Source organism: Anolis sagrei, chromosome 1 (assembly GCF_037176765.1).
Source record: "Anolis sagrei isolate rAnoSag1 chromosome 1, rAnoSag1.mat, whole genome shotgun sequence".
In the NCBI taxonomy this organism is placed as follows: Eukaryota; Metazoa; Chordata; class Lepidosauria; order Squamata; family Dactyloidae; genus Anolis; species Anolis sagrei.
Genome location: NC_090021.1, coordinates 307,022,142 through 307,042,090, shown reverse-complemented (window position 1 = coordinate 307,042,090; position 19,949 = coordinate 307,022,142). Strand labels below are relative to the sequence as shown.

The window sequence follows — 19,949 nt, the reverse complement described above, 5'->3', positions numbered from 1 at the left end:
CAGAACTTATCTTTTTTGTAATCCGGGGACTGCCTGTGTATGAATGGAAGATGCTCCCCCAATGGTACTGTGCTTCTGAGTAAGGCTAGAGGAGTATGTTTGCATGCACAGCCTTCAGGATTGTTATTAGGAAATTAAGCTGCCTCAAGAAACATGTGAGACATTATTGATCTGTTACTAATAATATGCCCCCCCCCCAAAAAAAAAAGATTGGTGCAAGGAAGTGGTGTATGTGTGAGTGTGTGGGCTTTATCATGCGGTTTTAGAGTAGGGTGCCTCTCACAACTCCTTGCTGGGGCTCCAAGACAACAATGCTGCACAGCAACTTTTTTTTTCAGTATAGTGGAAGCTATAAACTTCCAATAGTCCTACTATGCCACAGTTTTAAAACAACACCTTCTTGGTTAAGTGCTTTCTATGTTGTACCCATAAGTTCTTCTATACAATGTATTTTATGCAACAAGTTTTACTCCAGAAGAAGCTTCCCCTAGAGTACAGTTGTCTTAGCAGTCAAAGATCCACATATTTTATTTGTTATGCATAAAGGTACTTGGCATTTATTTAGTTTTTGCTCTTAGCTTGTATGTATGAGGTGCTGCTGCCCATATCCCACAGTGCTTTCATTCTTTTTGAGGACAATATTTCTTTCTGCCAATACTGCCCATTTCAGAGAAAGATAATATGTCAGCACATCAGGCAACAGGGCGTAGCTTTTCTCTTTTCAAGCTCAAACAAATTAGAATACTGTCTCCATTTTTTACTTTTGCTGGTAAACCTTAACACTTATCATCAAAAGAGAAAATGGGAAAAGTGCTTCAAATCATGCTGAAATATATTAAGACTTTCCTAGCCTAAGAGGTATTACAGTAAATTTACTACAGAATTTCTGGAAAACAAGGATTTAAAAAAACTTGTCTTAAACTAGGATACACCATAAAACAGTGGTAAGAACAGGACAGCCTTCCAGATATTGCTGAATTGGAATACCCCATGACCATTATGTTGGCACTATCTGCTGGAAATTGCAGTATGAACAATATTTTGAGAGTCACGCAACTCCAATCCTTGTTCTAAATCTGCAAGCCGGATCACAATGTTTCTATTTCTCTTTGTTGAACCCTGACCAAAGGACAAACAGCACACCTTCTTTAAGTTACGTTTATTTAGCAATACGGGTGTATGTACATTTTTGAGAATCCACCTTTGAATCCCCTGCAGCAGGAGACATGCACAAGCAGCGTAGACTGCAATCCGCGCTGCACAGGGGCCTCCGAGGCCATCCTCCCATCCTCTCGCCACAACAGTGAAACAGAGGATAAGAAAGGGACAGACAAGAAGCAAATCAGTTCACGCGGCAGAATCCTTGGGTCGAGACTCTCCACATTCGCCAGTGTTAAAACAACCGGGCTCCGTAGCCAAACGTCTGTTTAATGCCCTCAAAATAGTAACGTTGCCAGCCCTCCCTTGTTCTCTCTTCCTCGCTGGCTGGGATGCCCTTCCCTTCCAGGCGGACTTCTGTTTCGTCATCTTTGTCAATGAAGGTCAAGTTGATGGTTGCAAAGTGTCCTAGAAGAACCACATGAACCGTGACACCGGAGCAACGCAACAAAGCAAAGCACCTGCTTCTTTCCCCTACTAGAGTTGGACAAATCTGCACTGTCTTTCCAGGAAGCCATTCGGAGCATTTAATGTCTTTTATCAAGGGTGTCAAACAGATTTTCATCGAGGGCCACATCAGCCTTATGGTTGCCGTCAAAGGGCCCTTGAATCCATGGACGGAGAATCCGTGGACACAGAGGACCAACTACAATGTGTTTAAATAGTGGTTGATGCTGTTTAGTTTTTACCCAATGTGGGTCCCCAGATGGTATTGAAGGACAGTTCCCATCACTTTTGATTATCTGCCATGTGGACTGGGAATGATGGGAATGGCAACCCAATAGCACTAGTGGCTCTGAAGTTGGGGAAAGGTTAAAGGACATTTTAAAGTCAGACATCATATCCACAAACCTTGCATCTAAATTCAAACACCACTCTCCTGACCAAACACAACGAAATGCAGCCTTCCTGATGTTACTGCATCACAACACAAATCAGCTCTAGTCATGTTGTCAAATGATGAGGAATACATGAGGTGTAGTCAAGTATCTGGACAGCCACCTAAAATGATATGGTGGGCTGGATTTGGCCTGTGAGCAGTCAGTTTGACATGTGTCCTATATTATATGAGACGTTATCAGTAGTAAGCATGGGTAACACCAGCACTCTAAAAGTCATGGGGACAAGCAAGGCTTGTAAATTACTGTGACATGTCTGTGCCTTTTCCTATGGTATCATATAGGAAAGAGAACCAACACTTTTGTAAAGACCACTCAAGCACAAGGCTACTATTTTATTATATGCAGCGGAATTACTTACCTTCTGGCCATGACTTAAATCTCCATTTCATGGCAACCTGCTTCTCAGGAACCTAGAAAGGAAGTAAAGTTCCTCTATCAGGTATATTTCCACTTGAATAGTTAAGAGACGGGAAAATATTACTGCGGGCTCTTGGCATCTACTTTGGTTTTGTTTCAGTACTGTCCCAGTGGATACCAAAATCCACGGATGCTTCAGTCCCATTTTATGTAGTAGCATATATAAAATCATATATAATACAGCAAAATCAAGAACTGCTTTCTGGATTTTTTTTTTAAAAAAACTTAAGCAATAGATGATTGAATCCATACATGTGGAATCTACTGATATGGAAGGCCACCTGCACACTATAAGAACAAAGGACTAGAACATCAATATTTTAAACTGTATTTTATGTTTGTAATTAGCACTAAAATGAGTGCTTGTTGTGAAGCGACCTGAACCCCCCCTCCCGCCGAGAGAAGTATGGGATTCAAATGTAAAAAATTAATTAATAATAATATTTTAAAGACAGTAATAGAATGTTAGGAGTCCCGGTGGCACAGTGGGTTAAACCGCTGAGCTGCTGAACATGCAGACTGAAAAGTTGCCAGTTCTGCCAACCTAGCAGCTCGAAAACATGCAAATGTAAATAGATCAATAGGGACTGCTTTGGTGGGAAGATAAAAGAGCTCAATGCAGTCATGCTGGGCAGATGAGGTATCTACGGACAATGCCGGCTCTTCGGCTTAGACAAGGAGATGAGCACCACCCCCCAGAGTCGGATATGACTAGACTTAATGTCAAGGAGAAACCTTTATCTTTACTTTCGTAGAATGTTAGAAAAATATAATAAATGTGAAAAATTGTTTTATTAGATTCAGAGTCATATTATGATCAGTGGCAATCTAACAGATTTTCCATGCTATGGCTGTATTTTTGTGAGCCAGACACCAAATCTAGAAAAGAGCTCCCACATACATACCCAGATTCATAAACTTAAATTTTTATTTTACTAAATTAATACAGACATCACAAAACAAACAGTTCATGGACTGAAGGGAAGGCACTTCTCAAACTGAAGGAACTGGCTGCTGCTGCCGCCGCCACTACTACTACTACTACTACTACTACTAATAATAATAATAATTCTATGTATGATTAGTACTTACTAATTCAATAAATTCGCCAGTGACACTACCATCTAACAGTTGGAATTTTCCGCCTTTGTCAGCTTCCACCACTGCAGGTGAATGGGTAAAAGCCTGGATCATCTGCCATGAAAAAAACCAAAAACGGAAAAGAAAAAGATAGCAGCCACTTAAGTCACAAGGGGACTCCTTCTACCACATGAGCCAAGACTTCAACTCAATTTGATTAAGTAACAGAGATGAGAGTATTGTGGAATCATCTATTGCTGTCCACTGAGGGACTCTGGAGAGGACTACAGCAGTACTCAGACCAAGAGAGGAAGAAGCATCTAATTATCAATGCTTGATAATGCATATTTCTGAAGGAAACGTGTCTGGAAGGGGGATACCTGCTTTAGAAGGCTGTAACACTTCCAGGCTGAAGACAGCCAAGGTAGCCCACAGGGTTTGGGATATTTACACTGGAAACATAGCCCAATTCTGCTAACTGTGGCTTGTGAGCCAGAAAGAATACTGCAGGGAAGGTATGTGAGCATACTGTTCCCAAAAATCAGCAGACACAATTCTTGCCAAAATTATTTTGCAGCGTAAGTAAGGTAGTTGGATGAGAGAGGGGGGAGAAAACGTTTTTTGTATATATGGTGAGACTTGCAAAAACTTACCTCTTGTGTAATGAACACTCTGTACAACTCATCTGGAGATGTAAGAAAAGTATCTTTCAGATTTATCTTACAGGTCGGTATCTTGACTCCTACAGATTTGGATTTAAGTGCATTGCTAGAGTTGCCAGATTCCGTAACCTAAAGGAATATCACATAACATCACAAGACTAAAATGTATCTTAAGTGCTACTGGAGCAGTGCAAGTATCCAAAAGCCCCCTCCACAGACAAGATGCATTACTTGTGGATGCTATGGGAGCAAAAGCAACCACAAACCTTTCTTACTGGACCCTGCTTCCAGCTCCCTTTCACTCTGTAAATATTCCAAATCTAGTCACATGTCACCAAGTATAAATAATCCTCTATTGTTGCTGTTGTTACTACTACTACTACTACTACTACTACTACTCCTCACACCCACTTTGCTTAGTACACTGGGAAATCTACAACTGTGATCAAGCCCTAGAAGGAACAGCTTAAGAGAGCTGGATATGTTTAGCCTAGAGCAGTGGTTCTCAACCTGTGGGTCCCTAGATGTTTTGGCCTTCAACTCCCAGAAATCCTAACAGCTGGTAAACTGGCTGGGATTTCTGGGAGTTGTAGGCCAAAACACGTGGGGACCCACAGGTTGAGAACCACTGGCCTAGAGAAACAAAGGCCCAGGAGGACAAAATAGCTATGTTTAAATATTTGGTATGATGTCACATCGAAGAAGGGACAAGCTTGCTTTCTGCTGCTCAGGAGACCAGAACACGATGCAATGGATTCAAATTTCAGGGGAAAAGATTCCACCTAAACATCAGGAAGAACATCTTGATGGCAAGAGCTGTCAGGTGGAATATGCTGCCTCAGACCATGGAGGCTTTTAAGTAGAGGCTGGATGGCCATCTGTCAGGCGGACTAACTGTGTGTCCCTGCATGGCAAGTTGTCCTTGGAGTACCCTACAACTCTATGATTGTATGACAACTAAACTACAGTAAAATGATTGAAAGAAAGACAGATATGAATTAAATGGGTAAGTATTCAAACTTGCTACCTCACAATAAGCAAACATTATCTTCCAAAACATTTTCCCAAGTTTTCCTACTCAGATTTCAAAATAATATGTCTTCATCTACCTTGCGCTCTTCTGCTTTACGCACAGGTTGCGGTGCTGGGTGTAACTGCTCACCATTCACAGTGGGCAAGATCATCCCTTGGGTAAACTCTAGAAAATATAACATTTCAGCATTCCATTATTCTACAGAATCCATATTCTGTGACAGAGGTAAGAGAGAACTTTGTGAAGGCAAGTCAAACTTCCCAAGGAAACCGGTGTTTAATTAACTATGATCCCATGTTGAAATAAATTAAAAACGGGGATACACATAAATCCTGTAAACAGGTAGTTTACAATAAGTTCCAGAATTGGAACCCATTTGCCAGGCTGTCCAAGAGCATACAATTTGAAAGAGCATACATTTTGAAAGCAAAAAAATATGACTAATGCTAGCAATAAAGGATACTATTTTAATTACAACTGAGATCAAAAAGTTACGCAGGGAACTTAGAATCACCATGGACATCCTGTTTGAGGATCGCATGATATTGGTTCCTTACACAATGGTCCATTCTGTCAGCATGAAGTGTTTTCTGGAATTGTGCACAGCAGCAGAAGGGAGACACCAAACAAAGTCAAATCCATCTCTCTAACAATTTCTTAATGGAGCATAATTGCATGAGTAACACTAGATTTTGCTTCTTTCCATCTTACATCTAGTCCAGGCATCCCCAAACTGCAGCCCTCCAGCTTTTTGGGCCTTCAACTCCCAGAATTCCTGACTATTGAACAAGCACATTAGGGCTTCTGGGAGTTGGAGGCCCAAACAGCTGAAGGGCTGCAGTTTGAGGATGCCTGATCTAGTCTATCAAAACTTGTAACACACAGCACATTTATTCTGCTCTGATCTCAATGTATTTTTTTTTCTTTGTGGGAAAGTAATTACTGAGGTTTTTACACGTGCAAAGCACTCTGACTGGATGCTTGCTGTTCTTGAGGAAGAATACAGTAGGGTGGAGCAAAATAACCCATACTATTATCTTTTGAAGTGGCAGTGCCTTCACATCAATGACCAGTCTTCTCTCTGACTACTTTAATGGTCATGTATACATACAAAAGTTTCTCTGAGAATTACTGTCTAAGCTGTTTAGGTCTTTTAATAGTACCCATAAACAAATCAATAACATGTAGTTGATACATCATATGAATTACCCAAACATGGCACAGATCAGAAGTCTGACATTCTGATTTTGTATTAGCAAACGTTCCAAAGACAACACTCAAGAGTAATCCTACCTAGGTACAACTCAGAATGAATCTGCACTATAGAATGAATGTAGTTTGACAGCACTTTTAACTGCTACGGAATCATGAGAGTTGTAGTTTTACAAGATCTTTAGCTTTTTCTGGCAAAGGGTGTGGGATTACCCAGAATTCTACACTACTGAGTAGCTGAAGTGGTGTCAAACTGTATTAATTCAACAGTGCATATGCACCCTAAAATCTGTCTACTCCCGAGACAGCGTCTTGAGCAAACACATTTCCAAATAGAAGTAAAATACTGCAAGTGTCCTCTGTCCTACATTGAAAAGACAGCAATGAGAACTTTAGTCAGAAGCCCAAACTATTTTACAACTATCATGTCAGACTACAGAGAAAAGTCATTGAAATCCACAAGCATGTGGACAATTTCAACCGAAAGATGGAAACCATGAAAATGAACAAAATCTGGCTGCGAGTATTTAAAAACTTTAAAATCAGGACAGTAAATAAAGAGCAACACTCAAAAAGCAGGAGAATTCAAGACAAGAATCAATCAGGACCAGCTAACACCACCCAACAAAGGATCTCCCAGGCAGCAACCAGCCAGGCTTTGACGCTGCAAGGGCATTAAATACTAACCAACCAAGGTGGCTATTTGCAACATTCACACTTGCCTCAAGCAGACAAGAATTCTTTCTTCCACCCTGGACATTCCAGAGATACATAAACCTCACTTGCCTAGTTTCCAACAGACTTCTCAACCTCTGAGGATGCCTGCCATAGACGTGGGTGAAACATCAGGAGAGAAGGCTTCCAGAACATAGCCATACAGCCCGAAAAACCCACAGCAACCCAGTGATTCTCGCCATGAAAAGCCTTCAACAACACATTTCTTTATCATCTCTGCTCACCTGTCTTGAGAGTCTCGATGTAAGTTCTCATAGCATTGCTGATCTGTTTTACGCCTTCTTGCTTCATCAAAGCTAGTAGATTTGTGTCTGGCTCATCTTTAGCAAGACTAACGCTAATCTAAGAATAAAAGGGAGATATTATATATATATATATATATATATATATATATATATACACACACACACACACAGAGCAATCAAACAAAATAGAATTAATTTACTACAAAAATACTTAACCAAAAAAGGGACCCTTAAAATTACTGCACACAAACTACTCTATCCCATTACCCGCCCTCTTCACCTACACACAAAACAAGGGGGGAAAAATCACTTCCCATCCTCCAGCCCCAAAGACAAAAATATGATTTTAATGCAAAACCTTTTTTTGTACACCTCAATTTGCACTTTATCCATTAAAATATTTCTAGAGAAGCGCCTCTCATCCACTCTGGAAGAGGATGCTTTGTTTATAAAATGCACTGCCATTTTGCCACAATGCTGGAAGCTAAGTGGAACTTTGAATAGTGAAAATCAGAGGTAAACCTGGGGGGTTTATAAAGAACAAAAAATGAAGAGAGCCATTAAGAGGCTGAGCAAAAAAACAGCACTGGACAATGCAAAAAGTACTGCAACATTTTACTTGGAAAAGATGGGATTATTCAGATTTGTGAAAATGGAAATGTCACACTCAGAAATACAACTTGAAACTTGCCTTACCTCAATTTCATCAACATCATTTTCATCCGATAGATTTGGAATTTCCACATGTCCCTTGTATTTCACACCAGTATTTGTGGTGCCTGTAAAAAGCAAAAAATGCTGCATCAAACTCTCATTCAGTTTCACTCCCCTAACATCTAGCTTCTCTTTGGCGTCCTAGTAAGAGCAAAGACAAGGGTTTTTTCAATTCCATTTGTGATTTTTAAAAAGACTTTAGAAAATTCTCTTTTAACAAATCAACATTGAGAATCTTAAAACAGCCGTTTTGCACTAATTAAAACAAAACAGCCATCTCACCTGTCCAATTCAGCTTGATGTTCCATTCATAGAAGAAAATTAGCTTTCCTTTGCGGTTGTTGATAGAGGCTTCTCCATCCAGTTTGCTCACTTCTGTCACTTCACAATTCCCCTCTGCATTCTCTGCTCTAACAGCTAAAAACAGACTTTTCAATTTCTCCAATGACCAATTAGATGCATCTCTTTCAGTCCTAAGAGGAGGAAAATCTCCAATTATAAAAATGCAGTAAGAAAATTGACAGCTTTATATACTTCAATGGCATAAGCAGGCTTGTCCCCATGTTTGCCTGCCCTCTCTATACTTCACTCTTTTGCCTTTCCTAAAACATGGCTTCAGCAGTTACATTTTTAAAATGATCTTATTTAAAGGCATGACATTGGGAGTAATAGATGTTTCCTATCTCCTCTGAGAACTTTTATCCCCAATTGGAAATAGAAGAAATTTGGAGCACAGATCATCCTCTCCAAAAAATACAACTGGGCCTGCACATCCATGGATTAAACCATCCTCAGCTTGAAAATATTTTAACAAATTCCAAAAAGGAAACCTTCATTTTGCCATTTTATATAAGGGACACTATTTTACTATGCTTATCATGAACTTGAGCATCCATGGATTTTATTTATTTATTTATTTAGAGCTTTTGTATCCCGTTCTTCTCTACCTCTGTGGAGGGACTCAGAATGGCTAACAGCAAAAGTTCAATGCAATACAATAAATAATGTCATAAAAACAACATACACAATAAATAAGTTCTAAAATAAATATTAAAGACAATTCATCAAGTTCTAAAATACATATAAAACACAATTCTCCATGAGGGTGGTCCCAAGACAAAACTCCAAAGGGACACCAGGGACCCAGTGTATGTTGTCTTCTGAGTCAGCACAAACCTTTACAAGAAAAGGCTTTATTCATTCAAAGAGAATCCTATGAAGATTTATGTTTAAGTTCAGCATTTTTTTACATTGAAGTCTGCAATTTATCAAGTTTGCTGCCAACGAGCAAGGCTGAAGCAGAAGGTGGATGGAAGAAAAGTCAAAAATATGAGATCATCCCTTTCCCTATACCATTCTTGCTGCCAACCCGGCCGGTTTCTGGGGAAGGGACAGACTGCTTTAGTAGCTGTTAAATTATCACTTGCAGAGGGTGTTTGAAATTAGACACCCTGAGTCCCCACGGGGAGATAGGGCGGCCTATAAATAAATTATATATATATATATATTCGGCACAGGAATACATGGGGTCCTTTGGACTACGGGCTGCTTTCTCCTGATCAACAGCATTAAGAAAATAATTTATATTTGTGGAGAAATACAATGCCCAAGATGGTACATTTCTGTAAATGGAACGTTCCAAAACCTTAATGAAAGAAAGATACCAGATTTTTATGCTTTGGTTCAAATCACACCCTTGAGCTTGCATACTGTAAAAGATGTGGTTTGTATTCTCAGCTGGTGTCTAAAATGTGTAAAAAGCTAAATGGGAATTAATAAACCGAAGCTGAATCTCAATAATATGGCAATTTTATACAGTGGTGGTTTGTAGGTCTGAGAATTGGGTCCTGAAGGACAACTGCCACAGATCTGGAATTCTCGTAGTTCCATCCTGTCACTGCAGGTCCACGTTTGGGCTGGCTCACCAGCAATGGCTTCTCCCAGATGTGTGCCACTAATTCATTAGTAATTCCCTGATAAAATTACTGCAATGTGCTCTACATGGAATGGCTCTTGAAGATGATGTAGAGACTCACTTTAGGGGTACATCTACATTGACCACTTAGGTTAGGGTGAAAGCAGCAAAGGAGAAAGGGATTTCAATGTGCGGATGATTACACAACAAGCACAGGAATTGGGGCGAGGCCTTGGCAGTAATTAATATGCACTGGAGAGTTTAATTTCAACCTAGTTCCAGTATCCACAGTATCAGTGGCTTCATGGCCATTGGAGGAACTTGTTCTGCCATAAGGAAACATGTGCAGATACCCAGAGAGTCAGTCCCTTACTGGTTTCATCATGCAATGTGGTTTACACTGAAACACGCTGGTGTGCATTATTTCAGAGTATCCTCTAATTTTGCTTATCCGTTTTAAAGCCTTTAATGCATGTACTACACATGTTCACAGTGTGCGTCATTTAAACACCGCATTCTCAAGCTGTCTTCAAACTGCATTAGGTAGTCAGTGTAGATGTGCACTAGGCCAACATGGAGTAACTGACAGAATATCTCACAGAAAACATGAGACTAATTTCAGAGGAATTGCACTGGTTGCCAAAATGATTCCAATCTGAATTTAAGATGTTGGTGAGGATATTTAAAGCTTTAAACAGTATTGAACCTAAAGCTATTTCTCCCCGTAAATGACACCTACCTAAGTACAAAGATCTGCTGGAGGGGGGCTTCTCTGTAACCCGCCTGTCAAAGAAGCACAATGAATGAAGATGCAGAGGAATACTTACTCTACTGTGCTCCCTCCCTATCAACTTGTGGAAAACATGCTAAAACATTATTCTTGCTGAAGTGTTTGGAAGTCTACAGATTGTACTAGAATTTGTGTTAATTACTGTTGAAATTCTACACATGTTCACACTATGTTTAATTGTTGCCTACAGTTCTAAATTAATTTTTTTGCATGTAAACCACTATGATAAAGGGTGGAATACTTCACTTTCCCAACATCAGTAACTCAAAGATGTCTAAGAGATGTCTAGAAAGGAGGTTTCATTTAGTGTGACAATTTCTTCAGGGTATGGGACTTCAATAGCATTAGAAGAAGTAAAAGGGCATGACAGTTTTTCATGTATTTAGAGAAATTGTCAAAGAGAACAGGGCAAGGAAGTCTATCCTGCTGTCTTAGAGGGCAGGACTACTGTAGTGTTATGGATATTTTGTTTTATAATTATGGTAAAGTATAGTAATGTATGTGATATATAGTAGATGCAATATGGTAATTATATTATGATGAACGTATGGAATGTTAGGAGTGGCTAGAGACTGGTTGAATATCTGAGAAGATTTTTAAAAGGTGGGTGAGTATGTTAGTGGGAGAGTTGAGCCTGCCAATGTTAGGATAAAGAGACTGTCAGAGTCAGAAATATGACTTTAAGAGATATTAGGAGAGTTAAGATATGAATTAGAGCATGAGATACAAGTGATTTTCATAGGAATATGGAAAGAAATGTCAGCTTGAAGAAGTTAGGACCAGTCAAGACTTAAATACACAGTATGACTCCCTGTATCTGCGAAGGATACATTCTCAGACTTCACATGGATAATTGTAAATCCTGTTGATATGAAGGACTTCTGGCCATGGTGTCACACTTGAGGACGTAGAAAATATCTAGAGGACACATTTTGTCAGATATGGATAAATGAAACCATGTATCCTGGTCTTATGGATATGAGGGTATTACTGCATTAAATGAGATTTTATGCTATGTTCACCTGCTGTTTAAAAATTATTATGTACAGGAAGTCCCCAAGCTACAAATATCCAACTTACAAATGACTCATAGTTAAGAACAGGGGTGAGACATCAGGAAGTGAGAGAAATCTACCCCTTGGAAGGGAAATTCACTCCTGATAGAGTTATCATGGAAAATAAGTGTCTCCAATGAAGCTTCATCTCCAATCCATGTTTCCACAATAAGTCATTTTTTTTAAATCCAATTATAACAGGGGCAGAAAGTGGGGCAAAATCTTCTATACAGGGGCACAGACAGCAAAACAAACTACAGGGGTGTTAACTGTTTGCTATGCTATCCAAAGCATGTGTGTGTGTGTATACATACAGAACCTATCTTGTTCGTAACTTTGGGTCTGCTTGTATTATACATGTGAGAGCTAGTGTTGTGGTTTGGGTGTTGGACTAGAGTTCTGAAGAATAGGGTATAAACCTGTGCTTGGGCACAGAAACCTGCTGGGGGACCCTGGGCTAGTCACACTCTCTGAGCCACAGAGAAAAGCAATGGCAAATCTCAGAATAAATCCTGGCAGGAAAATCTCTTTGGATCACCCTAAGTTGCAAATGGCTTGAAAACACACAACACTCATTATACACTTGTGTATAGTATACTTGAAATCTTGAGTTTAGACACTGTCTGTGGTGGAAGTAATTATTCAAGGGTTTTGGTATCTAGTGGGGAGATTCAGTGAACAAATCTCACAAAGGATACTGTGAAGACAACTGATGCTATAGTAGGAGTTCTTCACTCTGGGGGCATAAGCGGGGTTATGTGGAAGCTCCCATAAATGGTGGCTGCCATGAGATAGCCCAAGGCTCTTGAAACATCATCAAAGAATACTAACCAAAAGAAGAAATTCCCTCCTTGGGCATGGAAGCCTACTGGAGAGGAGACATGATAGCCATATATAAATATGTGAAAGGATGCCATAAGGAAGCAAGAGCAGGTTTGTTTTCTGCTGCCTTGGAAACTAGGACTCGGAGCAATGGGTTTAGATTACACCTGAACATCAGGAAGAACTTCCTGACTGTAAGAGCTGTTCAGAAGTGGAACTGTCTGCCTCAGAGTGTGGTGGAAGCTCCTTCCTTGGAACCTTTTAAACAGAGGCTCGATGACCATCTGTCAAGGGTACTTTGTGTTTTTCTTGCATGGCACGGGGTTGGACTGGATGGCCCACATGGTCTCTTCCAACTCTATGATTCTATCTTGGGCAAGTCACATACTCTCAGGCTCAAAAAAATCCCACGAGCACAGTCACCATAAATTAGAAATGGCACCAATGCACACTACAAGCTCTATATTGGTACCATGAACTCCCAATGAGGGTTTACCATTTGGGAAACCCAGGAAGCGGACAACTAAGACTCCAAGAAAAGTACTTGCAAAGATGGGAATTAAATCTTGCCCTGCATGATAGTAGCCCAACCCAAATCAGATTGAATGGCTTTCTCATTACAGTCCCAATTTATGCAGCAGTCCTTTTACCTCATTTAAATAATGTCGTACCTCTTTGCATAGCATGTATTAATGAAGTTGGAACCAGGAACAAAGCCCAATTTATTACATAATGGTAGGCTGCTACCCTTATAGCAGGGCTCACCAACTACTGAGAATTCTTTTTAAAATCTGGCCTGAGATTTTGCAGAAGGCAAATACAGAAATAGTCGGCTTTCTAAGCTGGTGAGTGCTGCATGTTTTGCAGTTGTATGAGTGTTGCTTCATTTAGAATTACACACCCCTGGAAACAGCTTGCGGACCACTGCAGTATGAGTTCCTGGCTCACTACACACAGTTGTGACATTTGTTTTTCTTCTTTTTTCGGGCTTTTTCTTTTCTTTAGGTTGAACCAGAGGAAGGGAAACAAGAAATAGCTCCACATGAAGTGCCCCCAGGGGTCAAAATACAACTACTATACACATTTTGATGAGCCATTGCAGGTGGTTCAAATGTATCCTGAAGTCAACACACTGATTTCTAGTTCTCTACAAGTATGCCTGGTTTAAGTATAGCCATAGGAAAACAAATGTTGTAGCTGCTCTGAGGCTATAGTTGATATTAAATGTTGATACTAAATACTGTTCACTGAAATCAGCAGTGTTTCTTAAATTATAATATTAAATTTGTGTTCATTTGAAGCATATTTGCCTTTTTCAGATGAACAGAATGAAGGTTGATGAGGAAGAATATTGGCACAGTTCCAAGTGTGCCAATCCACTTTTGATGAGGATGAGTTCTATCAGGTACAGTTGTTACTCTTAAACAAACTGATTGAGCACTATTCATATACTCTACAGGGAAAGAAGAAAAAGCTCCACATGAAGACTTCTAACGCTCAAAAAACAACTACTAAACTCTCCCCCCCCCCCCCATGAGTCAATGCTAACCCTCAAAAGATATAGTATACAAAAACAGGTTGTGTCCTATAAGTCAATTTAACAGACATTTTATCAAAGCAAGGAACATATTCTTTCCCTCTTTTAAAGTTTCCTGCAGCTTAGAAAACAGCAGCTTCTCTACAAATCAGGAGCACAGCAATCATGTTTCTCCTTAAATGTTGATACTGAACAGAGGAAGAAATGTGACTGAACTGAAGGTCTTGGGTCAAGATAGGAAGATTATAACAATTCTCAAAGGAATTCTTGTTGTTCACAAGAATTTATATCACAGTAAGTTGCCATAGATTCCTTAGTATCACAAAAGGCATTTTATACAACCTGCAATAGTGGGTGTTTGAAAATGTTGTCCATGCTTTCCTGCTTGCTTGTAGTCAGCTGGTCATATATAGTTGCCATTATGTGAAAGATTCAGCTTCCAATTTACCATGGCAACTGATTAAAAAAAATTGTTGATGTAGCAAAAATGAACCCTAAATGTTCTAACAAATATATAAAGCTAGCATCTAAAGGGTTTTCGAGTGTCTTTTTATTGGAATAGAATGATTTCCTTCCTAGGTGAGACTCAAGTAACATAGCTCAGCCTCTTATCTCCAAGCCTGCAGTTTTCTGTCCCCAAGATTGAAAGCCATCCTTAGCATCCGGTATTCTGAGACATGCTGCCTACAGACTTTTATTTAGTGATAAACGCTGTCAAAGCTTCGTGCATTTTCCTGCAACCGAACTTCTGGCTTGATTAATGTCGCCTGTGTATCTTCATTTCTCCAAAATAGAAGGGTCGACATAATTGTTTTAACTGTTTATATGTTTTAACTGTTTCATAATTTAATATGGTATGGGTTGTTGTAGGGTTTCCAAGCTGTATGGCCATGTTCTAGAAATATTCTCTCCTGATGTTTTGCCCGCATCTATGGCAGGCATCCTCAGAGGTAGTGAAAACTCACTACCTCTGAGGATGCTTGCCACAGATGCGGGTGAAACGTCAGGAGAGAATAATTCTAGAACATGGCCATACAGCCCGAAAAACGTACAACAGGGATCCTCAAACTAAGGCCTGGGGGTTGGATACAGCCCTCCAAGGGCATTTACCCAGCCCTTGTTCAGGTTAACCTATGTCTGAAATGACTTGAAAGCTCACAACAATCCTATCTCATCAGCCAAAAGCAGGCCCACACTTCCCATTGAAATAATAGTAAGTTTATATTTGTTAAAATTGTTCATCATTTTAATTATTGTATTCTTTTAAAGTGTTTTTTGCACTACAAATAAGATATGTGCACTGTGCATAGGGTTTCATTCATGGTTTTTCAAATTATAATCCAGCCCTCCAACAGTTTGAGGGACTGTGACCTGGTCCTCTGTTTAAAAAGTTTGTGGACCCCTGACCTACAACAACCCAGTGATGTTGTATATGCCATCAGTTGGAGACCCTTCCCCCCAGCACCAACTGCCGCTCTGAGCCAGAGTGAAGAGAGGGGAGGCCAGGGGACAGTTCCACCTTGTCTCCTATGCTAATTTATAATATAATATGGTAACAAATGTTTTTATATTGTTTAATTAATGGCTTGCTCAGGGTCAACCTAAGTCTGAAACTACTTGAAAACACACAACAACAACAACCCTATCTCATCAGCCAAAAGCAGGCCCACACTTACCATTGAAATGCTATTAAGTTTATATTTGTTAAAATTATTCATTTTAATTCTTGTATTGTTTTAAAGTGTTTTTTGCACTACAAATATATGTGCAGTGTGCACAGGAATTCATTCATGCTTTTTTCAAATTATAATCCGGCCCTCCAACATTTTGAGGGACTGTGACCTGGCCCTCTGTTTAAAATGTTTGGGGATCCCTGGTCTAAAAATTAGAAAGAACTTCTGGATGTCTGGAGCTATTCGGCTGGGGAACACACTGAATTGGAGCATGACGGGTTCTCCTTCCGACACATTGAATGAAAATTAGCTTCCAGTTTTGTTTTGCCAGAAGCACATTGCTGAGAGATATTGACAAGCTGGAATGTGTCCAGAAGAGAGCGACTAAAATGATCAATGGTCTGGAGAACAAACCCTATGAGGAGCGGCTTAAAGAGCTGGGCATGTTTCGCCTGAAGAAGGGAAGGCTGAGAGGAATTATGTATAACTATGTGAGAGGAAATCATAGGGAGGAAGGAACAAGCTTGTTTTCTGCTGCCTTGGAGACTGGGCCGCGGAAAAGGCTGTTAGGAACTGTGGGAGTTGAAGTCCAAAACATCTGGAGAGCCCAAGTTTGCCCCTGCCTGCTCTGCACTGTAGAATGAATGCAGTTTGGTTCAATGCTATGGAACCCTGGTCTTCAGCCTTGCCTGACAAAGAGTCCTGGTGCCTCACCAAACTATAACTCCTACGGTTCCATAGCACTAAGCGGTGTCACCCTGCCCTCAGCCCCCAGCGGTGGCTCTTGAGAGAGAGGGGAGGGAGGAAGGAAGGGCCCCGTCTTCCTCTCTCCCTGCCTCACGAGGTGGGCCCCTGCTCGGCTCACCAGTGCCAGTTGTTGACGTTGGTGGCGTCGGCGCGTTGCTCCACAATCCAGCGCGGGTCGCCTTCCCCCCACTTCGCCATCGGCGCCTCAGAAGCAGAAGCCTCAGCTCCGCCGCCGCCGCCCGCTCCTTCCTTCCCCAACGCCCGACTCCGCGCGCCTAGAAGCTACTAGAAGCGCCGGCAACGACGACGACACCGCCTCCCGGCTTCCGTCACCGGCACCACTTCCTTCCGGTTCTCCTCCTCCTCCTTTCCTCCTCCCAACATGAGAAAACTTCGAGCTTCCCTCCTGGTGTTTTAGACTTCAACTCCCACAATGCTTTACTGTTTACTACAATGGTTGAGGCTCCTGGGAGTTGAAGTCTGCGCGCGCCTAAGAGAAGCGCCGGCTGAGACTCCGCCTCCCGTTTTACGTCACTGGCAGAGATTACTTCCGGTTTTTCCTTTCCTTCCATGAATATCATAGAACCTTCATAGAATCATAGAGTTGGAAGAGACCTCATGGACCATCCAGTCCAACCCCCTGCCAAGATGCAGGGAAATCGCATTCAAAGCATCCCCGACAGATGGCCATCCAGCCTCTTTTTAAAAGCCTCCACCACACTCCGGGGCAGAGAGTTCCACTGCTGAACAGCTCTCAAGAATTAAATCTAGAAATAGTTTTCTAAGATCTACAGAGACACTCGCTGGAACACCTCAGCAAGCGAGAGTCCAAAAGTGGCAGGCTCAAACCCAGAACCTCAACCAATGGCTGATACTAAATGAGAGACTCCCTCCTGGGCACACAGAGGACTGGGTGACTTGGAAGGCGCTGAACAGACTGCGCTCTGGCACCACGAGATGCAGAGCCAACCTTCAGAAATGGGGCCACAAAGTGGAATCCACAACATGTGAGTGTGGAGAAGAACAAACCACAGACCACCAACTGCAATGCAACCTGAGCCCTGCCACATGCACCATGGAGGACCTTCTTGCAGCAACAGCAGAAGCACTCCAAGTGGCCAGCTACTGGTCAACAGACATTTAACCAACTACCAAACTCACACATTTTGTATTTTGTCTGTTTGTTTTGTTCTGTTAGAAATGTAATACAATTGACTGGTTGCCCTGACACAACAAATAAATAGCTCTCACAGTCAGGAAGTTCTTCCTCATGTTCAGGCGGAATCCCATTTCATGTAGTTTGAGGAACTAACTTCATTCCTAGACCATTTTAATTTTTGGACTTCATCTCCCTGAATCCCTCACTATTGGCCGTTATGGCTGAGGTTTCTGGGAGTTGAAGTCCGAAGACTCCAAAGGTATTTAAGGACCATTGTCATAGGCTAGAACAGGCATGGGTAAACCGGCCCTCCAGGTGTTTTGGACTTCAACTGCCACAATTCCTAACACTGTTATATCTGGTGTGTTATGTAGCAGGTGTTTTATCTGTTTGGATTCTAAAACCTCAGAGTATTTTTGCTTCTTTGTTTTCCTTGGTCTTTTCCAGCTTGTGGTCATATATATAGCCCCAAAAAACCTACAACAACTCGGTGATTCCAGCCATGAAAGCCTTCAACACTACATTGTTCCAGTTCACCATTGCTGATAGCCTATTGTGATGTTCAATATAATCCGTTTGGGCTATTTTCTTGCAACTGCAAATTGAGTTGAAGTCCAAAACACCTGGAGGGCCAAAGTTTGCCTATGCCTGGACTAGATATAAGCAGGGAGGGAATAATAATAATAATACCACCACAACGGCCCAAAGTGCAATCTATGCAAAGAGAGTGATGAGGCAGTGGAGCACCTCATTTGTGGTTGCAAGAAAATAGCCCAGACTGACTATATTGAACATCTCAGCAGCCTAGCAGCAATGGTGCACTGGAACCCTTTTTGCAAGAAGTATGGCCTACCCTGCAGTAAAATCTGGCATGAGCACCAGCTGGAAAAGACCACGGAAAACACAGAAGTAAAAATATTCTGGGGTTTTAGAATCAAACAGATAAACACCTGCCACATAATACACCAGTTGTGAAATAAAAACATGTTTTTATTATAGACATTGCAGTACCAGGAGACAAAGAGCTGGAAAAGATCATGAAATACAAGGACTTACAAATTGGAATTGGATGATTATGGCAAAGGAAAACAAGAGTGGCGCCAATAGTAGTTGGTGCAATTGGAGGCATTTCCAGAACCCTTGAAAAGCACTGGAAAAGCCTTACTTTGGACAAAACACCAACCCACATGCCTCAGAAGGCAGCACTTCTTGGAACTGCACACATTCTGCAAAAATACCTCTAATATCCTAGGCTCTTGGGAAGAGCCCGCTATTCAGAGACTAATCCCAAACACTTGGACATAATATGCATGTGTGCTGTGATGTTATATACATGTAAATAATAATAATAACAATAACAACAACAACAACAATAATAAGTAAAGGTAAAGGTTTTCCCTTGACATTAAGTCTAGTTGATTCCAACTCTGGGGCTTGGTGCTCATCTCCATTTCTAAGCTGAAGAGCCGGCATTGTCTGTAGACGCCTCCAAGGTCATGTGGCAGGCATGACTGCATGGAGCACTGTTACCTTCCCACCAAAGTAGTACCTATTGATCTACTTGCATTTGCATGTTTTCAAACTGCTAGGTTGGCAGAAGCTGGAGCTAACAGCAGAGCTCACTCTGCTCCCTGGATTCGAACAGCCGACCTTTCAGTCAGCAAGTTCAGCAGGTCAACGGTTTAACCTGCTGCACCACTAGCGGCTCAATCAAAGTGTACAGTTTCTTAAAACCAGTTCACTTATTTGGGGATAGGAGACATAAAATGCAAAAACGACCTCTCTGTGTTCTTGGCAGTAAAATTACAGTAACCAGAGATTAAACAACACTCGGCTGCCCTTTTAGGACAGCTCAAATCTTAAACTTGAGGCAGTTTTATTAATTTTTGTCTAATGATTGTGAGTTGGGGGGGGGGGGGGATTTAGCTCAATGGGTTGCAAATGAAATTGCTTTGCCTCCTCCAAAGACCACATGCAACATGTATGATGTGTCTCAGTATTTCTTGCAGTGGCGGAAAAAGATTGCACCTGTAGTCCTAGAGTTCTGTGATTGGCACTATGTCTAAAGATTGGTTCTGATTTGCTGATTGTTT

The 19,949-nt window shown here is 41.1% G+C and overlaps 1 protein-coding gene across 2 annotated transcripts; it reads right to left on the bottom strand.

Annotated features, from left to right (window-relative positions):
- Nucleotides 1-1,144: 1,144 nt before the first annotated feature.
- On the bottom strand, nucleotides 1,145-17,034 carry AHSA1 (activator of HSP90 ATPase activity 1). 2 transcript variants are annotated; one of them, XM_060757811.2, is made up of 10 exons: nucleotides 16,816-16,900; nucleotides 10,813-10,856; nucleotides 8,441-8,631; nucleotides 8,141-8,223; nucleotides 7,424-7,541; nucleotides 5,329-5,417; nucleotides 4,211-4,348; nucleotides 3,570-3,671; nucleotides 2,419-2,470; nucleotides 1,145-1,566 (listed from the first exon to the last, which is right to left on the bottom strand). In XM_060757811.2, the coding sequence occupies exons 5-10, from the start codon at nucleotides 7,488-7,490 to the stop codon at nucleotides 1,394-1,396; spliced, it is 621 nt and encodes a 206-aa protein (XP_060613794.2). In that variant the 5' UTR covers nucleotides 7,491-7,541; nucleotides 8,141-8,223; nucleotides 8,441-8,631; nucleotides 10,813-10,856; nucleotides 16,816-16,900; the 3' UTR covers nucleotides 1,145-1,393. The 2 variants fall into 2 exon arrangements, with proteins under 2 accessions (XP_060613794.2, XP_060613786.2); XM_060757803.2 differs by lacking the exon at nucleotides 10,813-10,856 and having other exon boundaries at nucleotides 16,816-17,034.
- Between the last annotated feature and the right edge of the window lie 2,915 nt (nucleotides 17,035-19,949).

What these genes read in the sequence shown, in the direction of transcription:
- AHSA1 (XM_060757803.2), bottom strand. Translation starts at nt 16,895, where the DNA reads ATGGCGAAGTGGGGGGAAGGCGACCCGCGCTGGATTGTGGAGCAACGC. An exon ending in ATGATGTTGATGAAATTGAG is followed by an intron (nt 7,542 to 8,140) that starts GTAAGGCAAGTT and finishes TTTTATTCTTAG; the next exon opens with ATTAGCGTTAGTCTTGCTAA. An exon ending in GTAAAGCAGAAGAGCGCAAG is followed by an intron (nt 4,349 to 5,328) that starts GTAGATGAAGAC and finishes ATATTCCTTTAG; the next exon opens with GTTACGGAATCTGGCAACTC.